This window comes from Ursus arctos, unplaced genomic scaffold (genome assembly GCF_023065955.2).
Source record: "Ursus arctos isolate Adak ecotype North America unplaced genomic scaffold, UrsArc2.0 scaffold_37, whole genome shotgun sequence".
NCBI classification, from domain to species: Eukaryota; Metazoa; Chordata; class Mammalia; order Carnivora; family Ursidae; genus Ursus; species Ursus arctos.
The window spans coordinates 11,180,601-11,197,143 of record NW_026623053.1 but is presented as its reverse complement, the minus strand read 5'-3'; the positions used below and the strand labels follow the sequence as shown (position 1 = coordinate 11,197,143).

The window sequence follows — 16,543 nt, the reverse complement described above, 5'->3', positions numbered from 1 at the left end:
ATTCATAATGAACCTTAAAAGAACTACTGATTATTTTAGAGTTTTTGGCTCAATTACCTGTTTCAAATGCTCAGTGACTAAGGAAAGCATGTCATTTTCTCCTCTCCTGCACACTGGTATATAACAATAGACTTTGAATAGAGCAAATCAAAGAGACACAAATACCAGTATAAGGGGCCCATTGTGCTTAGTTTGTAGCCCTGTCACAGGCTTTTAATTTAGGTCGGTTGATTGATTATGACAAACTGACAGATAGCACATTGTTCCTCTCTTGGAGTCTCTAGACACTTTAATATTCCTACTCTTGTCTGTCCATTTTGATTCCAAAACTTAAGTGAAATGGAATTACAGCATTCACTTTGTTTTCCTGTGCTAAGTGATTATCTCTGAAGTGCAATTTTGTGATTAGGCAAGATGGCATGCATACACTCAGCTAATGCTGATTTCCCCCAGGGTGCAGAACAGGTAAATTCATAATGAATGGATGTTGTGCTTTGATTTCAAATGGATGTAAAACCTCCCCACACTTGGTAGTTTTATTTTAAAAATGTATTTAATTATTCCAAAATTAACAGGAGAATATTAAAATTGAACTTTAGAAAATGGCATTTAAACATAAGTCAAGGGTGCTAACTGCTTATGAATGTTAATCCCCTTCAAAAAGTGAAAAAACAAACTTACCTGACATATATGGGTGGGGGTGGAGAAGGAGTGTGGTCATTGAAAATCTTCAGTTTAATTATTTATATGTTTTCTGATTAATTCAAAAATATCTGAGTGCACAGCTTAGTATTCGTATTTTCAAATACTGATGTTCCTTATTTTGAAAACTACAGTAATTATTAACTAATTGGCATTATAGTATCGTCATAGTTCTTTGGTCCTGAGGGGTGACTTTTTAGGGGGAGGGGAAAGAAGAGGCAAGGAGTTAACGATTGGCACAAACTATTTTCTTTGATATATTAAAAACAAATTTTTTCCATAAGAGAGCTCAGTTTTAAAGAGAATTTACTATCCCCAAATTAAATGTGTTTTGACCAAACCACAAAAGTAGATGATTGGTACCCAAATCATACTCCTTTACTGATATGCAATTTCTCAAACTTATTTCATTTGAAATCCTTTTTATAAAGAATGCTAACACTAGTCAGAACTTCATGTAGGCAGTGTTGGTGCGTGGTTGTTTGTGGTTCTTTGATCAGTTTCTTCTTCCCACACTTGAATCTCTTAGCATACTTTCCAACGTAAAGAGCTCAATAAATCCTAATTATTCTTGTTATTTTAACTATCTTTCCAACTGAGTAAAAGTAATAATTTTATTAAGTTGATTTTCAACAATAAAGCACATTAATTTGGAATAAAGTGCTTTTCTTCAAGGCTCCAAGAGGAATCAACCCATTAAAATTTTCCGTCTTTTATTGTGGTCCCGTTGTATGTCCTGTGAACCATCAGTAATATTTTTTCTGCTGGGAGTGATTCACTTTCCTGCATGTTGACTGTATTATCAGTTGCCCTGAGGGATGTGATACCCTCAGAGTTGTCCTCATAATTTTGGACACCTACCTAGCAGAGATGAATGGCCTACATTTTCAGTGTGCACTCTGTTACACCTTGCATACTTGAGTTAACAAGGTCAGTGATTTGTTAGCCTATAGCCTGCTCTCCAGGCAGCAATAGGAACACTGCAAATATTTATTCCCCACGGCATGGCGCTATTGGACATAACTCTTTGGGCGAAGATAGGGAAGATAAGCTCTTAACGCTGGTATGATGGAAAGGACAGTGAATTGGGGGCCAGAACACCTATGGGTCATAGTTTTATTTCTATGTATTATCATAGGCCTCATTTTGTAGTTTCTCTAAATCTTGGAAGTCATTTTATACTTACTGTGGCGGGTTTTTGTTTGTTTTTACCTATCTTCCTTGCTAGTTTGGTAGGCTCTGTAGAGATGTCCTACTCATCTTTAGATCTTTATCCCCATTGGTACCATTGACAACACTGAAGGTACTTAACAAAGGTGTGTTGAAAAATTAAGGCAAGAAGGCAACCAGAAGGCAGAGAGGCAGACTAGAACACTATATTTAAGGCCTAAGTTTCTCCCCCCGCCCACCAAATTCTCTTTGAATAAAACCATATGAAATCAAGTGCATATGGTCCTACCTTTATTGGAAGTGTAAACTCTTAGGGCTTGGAGAAGTTAACGATCAGTCAGATCTTCTCTTTTTATGTCTGAGAAACTGAGGCTCATGATGATTAGGTGAGGCGTCACTCCCAGCTCAGCAGTCTCTCGACTGTCCTGGGTAAGCTCAATGTTAGCCTACCTATGCAAATAAATCTAGAAAGATATACCCCCTGCCCATTAGAATTTGGGGAGGGTGGGTGATATTTTACTTTCAATTCCCTGTGTCTTTCTTGACTTGAACAACAACAAAAAGCATAAACTACTTTTATAACACAATTAAAAATGTCATTTGGAAAAATACAATTTAAAAAGTAATGAATTTCAATACTTTGCAGCAGTACCATATAGAATAAGTAACAATATGTGATAACAAAAAGTACCCTACGTTGTGAGTATGATTTGCTAAAGTGTTATTTCTCAAGGAGCGGACTGGAATTCACCAGTGTGTGTATTTAAGTCCCTCTTACATATTATTAAAGAGGCTGCTTAGTTATTTTTAGGTCATAATAAATGCTTGGTTATATTGCCTTAAGAGTTCAAACAACTCTTTCTCCCCAAGAAGAGGCTGCTCAGATTTCTTATCTGTCTTCCAGCAGTACCTCTTCATGGTCATATTCAAGTATCTTATCTTCTGATCTGTCAAATTCAATCTATCAGCTTTTTTTTTTTTCTTTAATATTTATGACTGCCTTTCTGGGGAAGAAAAAGCAAAATATTTTTAAGTAACATCAGGTGTTTGTAAATCTGATTGAACTATCCTTTCACATTCATTCTTTCTTCTACTTTTTACCTATTCCCAAAATGCCCTGAAACTTTGACTAGCAAGAAGAGGTGAGAGACGCTATGCGGGGCCACCAGCGGTAAAGCTGTGGGTAGAAAAAATGGAGTCTCACTGCTAATGCCAAGCAGTGTTGCATCTTATCTTTCCTGATTTGCCCAGAGAGTTATATCCATACTTGCATATTAATTATCCTGTATACTAATTATCTACAGATCAGAGTATCCGTTTGACTTATTTTCCAATGTTACTATTTCTACAGCTTCTGCCACCTTTGAAGACTTTCAGATTCGTCCCCACGCTCTTTTTGTTCATTCATACAGAGCTCCAGCTTTCTGTGATCACTGTGGAGAAATGCTGTGGGGGTTGGTGCGTCAAGGCCTTAAATGTGAAGGTAAGGTCTTTCCTTCCCCAATCAAGTCGATCACATGCAGGAACGTACACACTATCTGCTTATGTTGTGCCCTCTCCAATAATGTCTTCTTTCCCTCAGTTGTCTTGCAGCAATTTTTTGGGTGCATGGATTCTGTTCTGTTCATTTCTTTACATTTCCTGTCTTCAGCATATTTGCTCTGATCTGGGAAACTTGACACTTATATCGTATCCCTTGTATTTTGTAGATTTGTTTCTTTTCTGTTATTTTGGCAACAAACTAAAAATAATATTTGCTTCTTAAGTCAGAATTTGGATTAGTAAGCATTCAATAGATGTTTGTTGAAATGAGCAGAGGTTTAGGAAGTTAATCACACCACGCAAGGTCATTTAGCTGTAGAGTGGCAGACTGGAGTTTGTACCCATGTTTCTCATGTGAAAAGTGAGTAGTGGGAATATTGAAAAGAAAATGGTGCCTTCCTAATTATCTACCATGTGGAAAATACCACGTAAGGTATTTTACATATTTTCTTAACAATTCTACAAAGTAGTTATTATCCCTATTTTATAGACAGCAAAACTGAGGTACGCAAGGTCATGTGGACAAAAAAAATGTGGAACCAGGATTCAAATCAATGTAGTTCAAAAGTTGTGATGCAGTGTGATTAACTGTCATTTATGCATCGACTCACATTAGAACTTGTGGCAGTTAAAGATGCCTCAGGTGAGCTCTTTGGGTTTTTGTTGCCAGATTCCTCAGAGCCCAAGTCCATTATACCAAAGAACATTTTTAAAAAATGATAACTAGAGTAGTTGCTGAGCTTGTCCAATAGAATCAGAATTCAAAACCCACCCTATTTACAAAATGTGAAAAGAAATCAGAAGGAGCTCAAGAGAAAATTTGAATTTCCAAATAGCCTCAAGAAACGGTACTATTTTTGAAAATGCATAATTTAATACTAGAAGAGCTTTTAATTTATGGTTGAAAAAAATCATTTTTACTTTCTCTTTCCAGGATGCGGTCTGAATTACCATAAGAGATGTGCATTTAAAATCCCCAACAACTGCAGTGGCGTGCGGAGGAGAAGGCTCTCCAACGTTTCCCTCACTGGGCTCAGCACCGTCCGCACGGCGTCTGCTGAGCTCTCCACCAGCGCCCCTGACGAGCCCCTTCTGGTACAGCCTCCTGTTTACCCATTTATCCATTTATATGAGAAATCTGTGGGACAATGTGATAGCAGTGTCAATCAAGACAGTGCCCTGTTAGGGAGCACACAGCCAGGGTGTTAATGACTAGGTTTCTTCAGGGCCTGTGCTGTAGATTGGTCAGTACTTCATCAGATATCCAACAGCTTTGAGTTTGCTTTTATCCGTGAGCTTCATGCAATTAGAAATATGTGAGGTATCATCGTGGTCATAGGGCCAGAGCAGCACAAACTAATGTGTGAATATCGCACAGCATAGTTTGTCAAATTTTGGAAACCAGAGATAAAAGTAGTTCTTCTCTGAAGATTATCAGATTACTTTGTGATGTAGCTGAATATTTATTCTGGGAGAAAATTTTAAATTTGCTCTTATGAAAATAGGGAAGTCTTTAATATCTTGGCATCACTGGCATACATTCTGGGATATTGTCAGGGTGACGCTGATTGACAAATGCTGAGAGAAAAATAGGACTTGAATACGTTAAATATTTCCATTATCTTTAAAATACTTATCTTATGGATATGACTTAAATATTCTTCTTTAAGACAGTTAAATTTGGATTTTCCAAACATTCAAAACCAACTAAAAATTGTGGTAATTATGTGAGTTATTTAAAATAAGAACATAAGCTAACAGTGTGAAACATTAAATTTCCCATATTTACTCCCTCCTCTCAAAGAATTTTACAAAGAATTTCTATAATCTAGCTATCGTCAAAATCAATTAATGAAAAACATTAAAAATTATTACAACATTAAAGTTAAATTCATCCTTCTTGGAGTGGAGGGGGCAATACATTTTGAAGACATCTCTAAAATAGGTGTATCAATTAGTCCCTTGTTTGGAAAATATTTTATGGTTATCTTTATATCACTTAAATTTTGTGACAGCAAAAAACAGACATATAGCCCAAATGCATGCTCATTTTGGTAAATAGAAAATGTCATAGTCTGTTCTCCCAAGACTTTCTTTTGAGACTTTGTTGTGTTTTCAGTCTTTCATGACGTAAACCTGTTGGGGGAAGGCAAGTACTTAATCCTGCCATTAACTAGAAGAATACGTTATGTTTGGTGACTATTCAGAATGTATGTGTGTGATATTATTCCGTAATATTGCATTAATTGGAAGTAGTGATACTCTAACTGAAAGGTGCTTAAATCAAAAGCTATTTACTTTTTCAAATAACTCATGTCAGCTTCCCAGTTCCAAAATTCCTTGATTTAGTTTGAATTTTTATAGGTAGTGATTTTTCAAGTTATTGCAGTTATTCTTGCTTTTAGGTTAGTCACTGAGACAGTATTTATAGAATACTTAAAAATAAGTTTAAGAAACAAAATTGTAAATTAATTGTATATTGTTTTCAGTTTTACCAAGAAAAGTTCTTTAAAAATTATTTAACATCCCACAAGAAATCTAAAACTCTAAAGCCATTCATTATTAAAATAGATCAGAATCTGGATGATTAATGCTAAAGATTCTTCTTTTAGATCTATCTCAACTTTTTATAATATATACACATATACATGTGTACACATTTATACATATATATACACATACATCCATATAAATAATATGACATTACATATATAATTTACATTTTGTAAGTATAAATTGAATTACATATTTAAATTATATGCATGTATATATTTATAAATATATATAATTTATATGTAAATATAATTTAGGTTACATAACTATAGTCTTTAACATGGGTTCTTAAATCAAAGTATTTAATTGCTTTATTTAAACAAATTAAATAATTATTTCATCATTTGAATTACTTGATTACAAGCTATATTTTACATGAAATGTTGAAATTCATTAGTGCTTTATTGCTGAATGGAAATTTTTATAGTAGAATGCTTAAAATGTTCTTTTTTAATATATTTTTTAAAATCAGATTTTAACCATGACTGTCAAGGAGGCTTATAAGATTGTGACCCAATCAGATATTTGTGAGGTGAGAAAACATTGGAGCCATAAAATACTTTAAAGAATATTATCATCATAAACTGTCATTACCTTGTATAAAATGCCCAACAGGTAACCTTTAAATGAGAAATGCCTTTGGAAATCATGTTTCTGACACTATTTGACACACTGGCTCTCAAAGTCATGTTTTGTATGTATCAGAGCTCTTTGTGCCCTCATGGTATACCTGTTTATTTCTTGTTTTATCCAACACCTGAGAAAGGAACCCAACACTGGCCCACTTTGAGGAGGGCACGTATTTTCTGGTTGTCTTGGGTCATGGTCATGCCTTGGCTACTTTATGTAGGGACAAAACCACCTTGCTCTACCCAGGCATTTTGGAGTACAGTGAATATGTTTTTCTTTATCCCTGGTTAAGACATAAAAGGTCAGTAATTACAATTTAAAATTTATAGTGAATGCCTAATCAAAAGTAATATTATGGAAATAATAATAAAGCCTTTTAGTTATATATATAATTAAAGATATTTTTCCATTTCTGAAAAAGGCAATGACCAAGATATAAAGATGGTATTGCTTATTAATCCCATTATATCATCCATGTTGCGAGTCTGCCATGACAAGTATATAGATTTTTCTCTCAAACATAAGAAAATGATTTTTCCTGTCAATACTTGATGGCTTATTTTGACTATAAAATCACCATTTCACATACAGATGAAGACACTGGTAATTCTATTAATTTATTCATTTTTGGCACATAAATTGAATCTCAGATTTCCATATTGCTGCTAAGATAGAAAAAAAAAAAGTTCAATGAGAGACTATGGACTATGAGAAACAAACTGAGGGCTACAGAGGGGAGGGGGGTGGGGGAATGGGATAGACTGGTGATGGGTAGTAAGGAGGGCACATATTGCATGGTGCACTGGGTGTTATACACAACTAATGAATCATCGAGCCTTACATCGAAAACTGGGGATGTACTGTATGGTGACTAACATAATATAATAAAAATTCATTATTAAAAAAAAAAAAAAGAAAAAAGAAAAAAAAAGTTCAGCAACATAGATTTATGACAGGCTTTATCTGTCATCAATTTTGGCAGTAAACTGTATTCATTATAACCATGAAGCAGTCCATCTTTTAAGAAGACCCAAAATGCAGTCAATTTATGGCATAACAGCTCAGCAGGGGTGTATACCTTTTTGTAAACCATCACCAGTATTAGAAGGAAATGAGAAGGTTCTTAAGTAGGATATATTAATATATTCTATCATTATACATAAGTATACTTACTAAAATTATATCAATTTTATAGACATTTAAGAAAATTGCAGAAGTCAGGATTAAATGATACTATCATTTCCCTATGCTTTACTCATCTTTTTATTTATTCTTTTCATCTTTTTATTTTTATTTACAAATGTTCTTGTCGTATTTGGGAAGAGTCAAAACCAGTTGAAACCATGTTATACAAGACTTAGTCTTAGGCAAAAAGTTAATAATCTCTTTCAGAACTATGAAGAAGCTTATATCTGATCAACTGTCCTATAAGGGCAATTATAAAAGCTGAATAAAATATAACAAAAGAAAACAGAACAAAATAATATTTGAAGGTACCCAAGAGCAACCAAAGCAGTCAGGATTTGAGAGACCAATGTCTCAGAAGGAAGGAAATCACAGAGAGGTCAGTGCACAAGACAGGCCCCCACAGCGAAGAAGTATCCGGCCCCAAATCTCAGTCATAATGAGTGTGAGAACCCCTGAGGTAGAACCATGCTGGAGAATTTCCATATTATAAACCACAGTTAAGACAATGTAGTATTGCTCAAGGTTTAAGTATTAAAAAACGAGGTGGTATTATACAGGAGCAGAACAATAAACCAATCAAACAGAATGAAGAGAGTCTACAAACTACCTGTATGTGTGTGTAAGCCAACTGATTTCTGACAAGGATATCACTGCTGTGAGAAAAGGATGGTCTTTTCAACACATATTCCTAAAACCAATTGGATATCTATATAGAAAACATGAATCCTGACCCTGCCTTACACCATATATAAGATTAATTCAAGGTAGTTGGGAGCCTCTAGGAGACAACATAGAAGAATATGTACAAGAAATTGGGGTTGGAAAAGCTTTTTTAAACAGGACTCAAATCACTGATGTCAAAGGGAAAAGATTGATAAATTGGACATCATTAAAATCAAGAAATTGTTTTCAGCAAAAAATACCACTGAGCGGAAAGCAGGTCAGTGAATGGGAAAAGATATTTTTGGGGGCGCCTGGGTGGCTCAGTTGATTGAGTGTCTACTTTCAGCTCAGGTCATGATCCCAGAGTCCTGGGATTGAGTCCCACATCAGGCTCCCAGCTCGGGGCGGCAGGGGGTGGGGGGGTGGGAGGGTTCTGCTTCTCCCTCTCCCTCTGCTTGTGCACTCTCTCTCTCTCAAGTGAATAAATAAAATCTTTAAAAAAAAAAAGAAAGAAAGGGAAAAGATATTTTCAATGTATCCATGTTATAAAAGACTCATACCCAGAACATATAAAGAACACCTACAAAAATTTAGAAGACAGACAATTCCATTTAAGATACAGGGAAAAATACTTGAGCAGCACTTTATAAAAGAGCACAGCCAAGAAACACGTAAATGTACTTTACGTCATTAGTTATCAAGGAATCTAAAGTTAAATCCACAGTGAAATAGGTCCACACCAGAATGTCTAACACTGAAAGAAACCCTGATAATAACAAGTTTTGATGAAGCTACTGAGGAACTGGAACTCACATATACTACTACTGTGTGGGTATAAATTGGTTCAACAGCTTTGGACAACTGGTTGGCATTTATCTTCTAAAGCTGAACATATGCATATTATGTGATTCCACAGTCTACTCCTAGGTTTATATTCAAAAGAAATGTGTATAGACACGTATAGAAAGATATGTACAAGCATTTTTGTTCGTTTGCTTCTTGCTTTTAAATTTTTTTAGACTTGATTTTTTAGAGCAATTTTAGGTTCTCAGCAAAATTGAAAGGAAGGTACAGAGATTTCCCATCTACCACCTGCCCCCACACGTGCATTGCTTCTCTCATTATCAACATCACTCGTCAGAGTAGTACTTTTGTTAATACTGATGAACGTACACTAACACATCAAAATCAACTGAAGTCCCACTTTAGTGTTCAATCTTGTACATTCTTTGGCTTTGGGCAAATGTATAATTGTATATTCATCATTATGGTATCATATAAAGTATTTTCACTGCCCTAAAAATCTTCTGTGTTTCACCTGTTCTTCCCTCTTCACTTTCACCCAATCCCTGCTAACCAGTTCCTTTTACTTTCTCCATAGTTTTGGCTTTTCCAGAATGTCATATAGTTGGAATCATATAGTATGTAGCCTTTCCAAATTGGGTTTTTTTACTTAGTAATATGCATTTAAGTTTCCTCCATGTCTTTTCATGGCCTGCCAACTCTTTCCTTTTAGCATAGAGTAATACTCCATTGTCCAGGTATCCACAGTTTATTTATCCACGCACCTAACACAGGACATCTTGGTTGCTTCTAAGTTTTGGCAATTATGAATAAGGCTACTATAAACATCCATGTACAGGTTTTTGTGTAGACATAAGTTTTCAACTCTTCTGAGTAAGTATCAAAAAGCTCGATTGCTAGATCATAAGGTAAGAGTATGTTAAGTTTTGTAAGAAATCACCAAACTGTGTTCCAGAGTGGCTGTACCATTTTGCATTCCCACCAGCAATGAATGAGAGTTCCTGTTGCTCCACATCCTTGTTAGCATTAGGTGTTGTCAGTGTTCTGGACTTTGGCCATTCTGATAGGTGAATAGTGGTATTTCATTATTTAAAGTTGCATTTTCTTGATGACATATATGATGTGAGCTTCTTTTCATATGTTTATTTGCTCTCTGCTTAGATCTCCTTTTTTTGTTGTTTAAAGGTCTTTATTTTTAAGTAAACTCTATGCCCAACATGGGTGTCAAACTTACAGCCCTGAAATCAAGAGTCTCATGCTCTACTGACTGAGCCAGCCAAGCACCCCGGCTTATATCTTTATAAGGTGTCTGTTAAGGTTTTTAGCCCAGTTTTAAAATTAAGTTGTTTGTTTTCTTATTGTTGAGTTTTAAGAGTTCTTGGTGTATTTTAGGTTAATAATCTTTTATTAGATGTGTCTTTTGCAAACATTTTGCAAATATTGTCTCCCAGTCTGGGGCTTGTCTTTTAATCCTCTTGACAGTATCTTTTGCAGAGCAGTTTTTAATTTTAATGAAATGCAGCTTATCAGTTGTTTCTTTCATGAATGTGACTTCAGTGTTATATCTCAAAAGGTATCACCATATCCAAAGTCATGCAGGTTTTATCCTATGTTATCTTCTAAGATTGTTAGAGTATTATTGTGTTTTACATTAAAGTCTATGAGCCATTTAAAGTTAATTTTTCTGAAGGCATGTGTCTAGATTTTTTTTTTTTTATGTGAAGTTTAGTTGTTCTAGCACCATTTGTTGAGGAAACTACTTTTGTAAATTGTATTGCCTTTGTCTTTTTTTTGTCTGAGATCAGTTAACTCTACTTACAAAGGGCTATTTTGGGGCTCATTAATCTGATCCATTGATCTGTTTATCTCTTCTTTCACCAGTACCACACTGTCTTGATTATTGTAGCTTTATAATAAGTCTTGAAGTCAGGTAACATCAGTCCTCCAATTATGTTCTTCTCCTTTAATATTATGTTGGCTATTCTGGATCTTTTTCCTTTCCCTCTAAACTTTAGAATCAGTTTGTTGATGTCCATAAAATAACTTGCTAGGATTTTGATTGGGATTGCATTGAATCTGTTGATTAAGGTGAGAAGAACTGACATCTTTACGATATTAAATTTTCCTATCCATGAACATAGAATGTTTCTCCATTATTTAGTTCTTATTTTATTCCTTTCATTAGAATTTTATAGTTTTCCTCATGCAGATCTTGTACATATTTGGTTAGATTTATACCTAAGTATTTCATTTTGAGGGGGTGCCATGTGAATGGTATTATTACAAACATGTTTGTATCTTTATTCATAATAGCTAAAAGCTAGAAACAAATAAATAGTTATAAAGTTATTAGGTTTCTTCATGACAGGTCATGTGAGAAAAGAATAAAATATTATGTCAGAATAATTAATAATTAAATTTAGTTCTGAAATTCTTATCAGTTAATGAAAATGGGGTTATAGGAATTTTATTATTTAATAATGGGAAACAAATTCTTGGGGTGCAAAATGAAAAGTAATGTGTCACATCATCCTAATATGCATATAATTTGCATAATTGCCATTGTTTTCTACAGTAGTTTTCACTACAGATGAAAAACTGTAATTCAGGTGATCTTCCTTCAAGGGGAAAACAAAAATAAAAACAAAGCTATAGCATAATGTTACAGCCAACTACTAAAGGAATAGGTGGTACCATACATTGCTGGTGATTCTACCTTGATAGCAAAGTAGAAAGAGTCTGTGTTCCCCCGAATTTTTTTCTCTAAAGTAATGGTCCTATCAAATATTCTGCGAAAAAAAAATTTCCTCGTCAGATAATACTGGGAAGTTCTTCTCAGTCCACCCATATATTAGACATCGTAATATTTACTAAGCATAATTACGGGTCTCAGAAGTCTTGGAATAATGAAATACGTTTTTCTATATTGACTCAAATATGGACTCCCTTTTTCTCATAAAACCTAAGGATATCCTATGGGGGAAAAAATGCACTTTGAGAAACGGTAACTTAGAGGAATAAGTGAACATATGTTGTATAGATCATCATCAAATAATCATGAGCTGAATGCATTCAGCCGAAACTGAATGCTGATGAGAGCTTGGTGTAAAGGTATTCAGAGCTTGCAAATGGGAGGAAAATCATGAACTTTACATATCATATATGTTCACAAGGATAACGATAATACCTTATTTGGGAAATTGAGAAAATTGATCGATTTCCTCTCCCAAAGAGAAAGCTTTGCCATCTCTGTATGAAAATGTTCCATAAATTACATACAAACAGAGTTATAATTTTGCCTTGTAGGGGCACAGGGAAAGCTGTCCTAAGATGGGCCACTTTGGCAAAAGATTATTTTGAGTTAAAAGCAATCAAAACCCAGCAGATGCAGGAAAAACTCTCTGCCTCCCCCACAACTGCCTAAATTTACATTGGAAAAGAGAGCCTGTAACAGGAAGAGAGTTATTAATAGAGGCTCTTCTTTACCTAAGGAACTTATCTGCATAATAGGGCAGCTTTGTTTTTCCAAACATCTCCCTTCACCTTCTTGCTAAAGATCTTCTTCCCCTACGTATCCTCAGACCCTGCCCCTCTCATTAACTCATAAGCTTCATGTCGCCTCATTGTTTTTGGAATTTCATGTCTGTGTGGATTCCCCATATGTACACCTATTAAATTTGATTTTCTCCTGTTAATCTGTCTCAGGTTTGCTTCTAAGTCTAGCTAGAAGGACCATAAGTCAGAGGAAGTTCTTCTTCCCTAACATCCCCAAAAGTCTGTTTGGATCTGTTCAAATGAGCAGTTGTTAACCCTGAGTTCTGCACATGTTTCATGTCAATCCAGAAATGTAGCAGGTATTATTGGGTTACAGTTAATCTTGGCAGAACCTCAGTCTAAATGTACACTACTTCCCCATGTCTCTGATGGTAGACTATACATTGCAGAATAGAATATGGGGGTTCAGAGAACAATGGCCATGCATTTCTATTAAGAAAAAGAGTCAGCTATATTTTAGTTTTAATTTGGGATGAAAAGAACATATTCAGTGTAAATACAGGAGATATGTATTGTCTACTTAACCAAGATGTTTCTAATATTTTTCATTGATATTCCTCTTAAAACAATTTTTCAGAATAACCTTTCTACTTTTGAATTATACTTCAACCTTGAATGAAATCAGACAGAAAACAATGATATGCAACAAAGACTTAAAAATGAGCAAAGAATGCACTGTAGGCATATTTCTCTCATTAAAACTCTAACCTGCTGTTGGACTTTCCAGGTTTGTAAACCACTGACTAATACTGATTATTCATCAGCTTATTCTTGCCTACAGGCAGATAACAACTATGTAACATTTGATTACTTTGATGACCTTTTTCATTCTTTTCCCATTGAGAGGATGAATTATTGTGAAGAAAATCTAATCTTTCCCGTAAAGGTCAAAAATGCTTCATTTTGACTATAATTTATTTTCAACAAGGTGAAAGAGCTGTTTTTCATCACTGACACCGTAACAAGTAGATTTTTTTTTAAATTTTACCTCTATCAACTCACAATTGTAAACTGTGTTTTTGCAATTTTGACTTAGTGTCCATAATTCTACTTACATGTTAAAGAGTAGTTTCTAGCTCAGATGTCTCTGTGGCCGTAAAGGCTGATTAGTGTAACATCTTGCTTGAAAAATGCATCTATATAAAACATTATTGATAACATGCCTTGCTTTCTTCAAATAACACCATTTTCTTGTCTTTTTTCCCCTTTATTCTGCACCTTTGCCTGCTTTTTGCTCTTACAACTTCATGTTTCAGTCTCCTGTGAGTCCTGGCTTTGAGGTAGGTACTAACTCTACCTGACAATAGGAATGGGCTTCACCATCTTTTACAAACCAACATAATGCTAGTAGGTTGATATCAGACAATTATTTGTATTGACTCTATGAGAATGCTCAGGTCGGAATTTAGCTCACACTCCAACCTATTGAACTACAGAAAGCCCATAGGTTTTTCTAGGAAATTGAAAAGACAGGTTGAGAATAGAACAGAATACAGTCAGCACACACTTTACCCGGTAGCATAACTGAAATGCGTGCATATTGAAATTGTATCCTGAAGCCAGGTACCACAGAACCATGCAAAGTGACATCACACACACACACTCACACACACACACAGAGGTTGTAGTTGGCATAGTAAGGCATACAACAAGGACTGCCTGAAGATGAGTATAACTTTTTTTTAAGAAAGGAGTTTTTAAAAATTTTTTTTTAAAGGTTTTATTTATTTATTCGACAGAGACAGAGACAGCCCGCGAGAGAGGGAACACAAGCAGGGGGAGTGGGAGAGGAAGAAGCAGGCTCATAGCAGAGGAGCCTGATGTGGGGCTCGATCCCATAACGCTGGGATCATGCCCTGAGCCGAAGGCAGACACTCAACCGCTGTGCCACCCAGGCTCCCCAAGAAAGGAGTTTTTAATCCTTAATGTTTTATCACAATCAGTTTAATTATTTTTTAAAAGGATGGTATGCAAGTGGATATATCAAGGTCTGAGTCCAAGAAGAAATTATATTTAGAAAATTCACAAATTTCCTTCCTAGAGGTTTTAATTAAGCCCCCCTCCAAAACTGGCCTTTTATTTATCTTAAGCAATTGATAGCCTGGATATGGAGGAAAGGCATTTAGATCAAGTGTTAAAGCAGAGTATACAACGATGCTTTTATTACAATAACTCGCTTTGACCGGTTGACTTGTTAATAGTTTTCCTTATTTCCGTACTTCTGGCAAATTGAGCATTGGCATATCATTTTTCTTCATGAGACTATAAATTTCAAATACCATTATTAGTGTCCATTCTTAGATGGTCTTGTCACAGTAACTCTAACAAAGGAAGCTAATGAAAACACAACCAGAATGTGTTCTAGGTTAAATGAAATTGAGAAGTCAAGATATCTTGATTCATAGGATATAAAATGAAGAGATCTACTTCAAAAATAGTAAATTTCTATGTTTGAAAAAGTCATCCTAGTTAAAAATGTGCCCTACTTAGAAAAGTCCAGGGTGAAAGCTAGGTACATGTAATTTTTTTATATTCTTGCAAATTTAAATTTCGTAATTTACAATGCCTTCCAGACATAATTTGGAATGGGAATTAGTATGTTTCCCTTCAGATTGTCCTTTGGGAATGAAGCCAAAGAAGAACGAGAAGCATTTTTCACTTCCTTCTCCTACATTGCAATCAGGAACAGATTATCTAAGGGACTGAGGGAGAGAGTCTACTTTTCTGTGAGAGTTATACAACCTAAAGGCCACCAGGCCTTCACAGGTGGCTCCTGATGCAAATAAGATGCATTTCGGCACAAGCTGTTATTCTTGAACTTGTTTATATCAAGTTTGTTGAAAAGATAGCAGACTTTTGTCTTTATACTTGTAAGAAAATGATGCATAAAATTTGACCAATATATTCCTAACCGTAGTGTAAGTTGCAGAATTGTTCTAGAAACCTGGTAACAGTTCCACCTTCATGCTGGTCAATTAACACTTTTAGGTTTATAACTCTGGAGTGCAGAAACATACAAAATTACATAAATTCTCTGCCCTTATGAAGTTTGCATAAATGGCCAATGTGCAAACAAATAGATGTAATATATATGTCTTTGTAAAAGCTTCCTGGTGTTATATTGCGATGTTATATATTAATTTCCTTAATCTCTCTTACTGATTAGGTTGTTTTCATTTTTTATTTTAGGCGTAGTTGAAATAAGCATACTTGTGGTTTTGTTATTCATTTGTGAAATTGTTAGTAGATTTCTCCGTCAGCATTTGTTGAATGTATTTAGTAGTTTATCTTCTTAGAAGCCAAATGGACTGAAGAATATATACAATTTTTTGCCAAACAGTTCTTCAAAAAGTGTAACCCTAAGAACTACAGTGTATGAAAGTTTCTATTGCCTTATATTCTTCCTGACAATAGATTTTATCGGTATTTTAAAAGCGTTTTGTTTTTGTTTTTGTTTTTTTACTAATTTGATAGGTCTAAATTTTCTATGCCTAAATATTATTTCTTTATTGGAGGATAAACATCTTTTCATATATTTATTGGCCATTTGTATTTCACCTGTGGTGAATTGCCTATCTTTTTTTCTGTTGAGTTGCTTATTGATTGCTTAGAATCTTTATATATGATTAATCCTCTGTTAATCTGTGATGGAAGTATATTTTCAGCTTTATGTGTGCTTTTGCCATCTTTTCCCACACTGCTTTTTTGACAGAGAAAAGACATATTTTCACTCATT

General features: G+C 34.8%; 1 protein-coding gene across 2 annotated transcripts in view; it reads left to right on the top strand.

Moving 5' to 3' along the window:
* Positions 1-16,543, top strand: part of PRKD1 (protein kinase D1) — a 311,194-nt gene that overhangs the window by 227,788 nt on the left and 66,863 nt on the right. For both annotated transcript variants that reach the window (XM_026513536.4, XM_057306366.1), the window contains exons 3-4: positions 3,224-3,355; positions 4,349-4,509. In XM_026513536.4, coding sequence (XP_026369321.1) covers positions 3,224-3,355; positions 4,349-4,509 — 293 coding nt within the window. The remainder of the gene's footprint in view (positions 1-3,223; positions 3,356-4,348; positions 4,510-16,543) is intronic.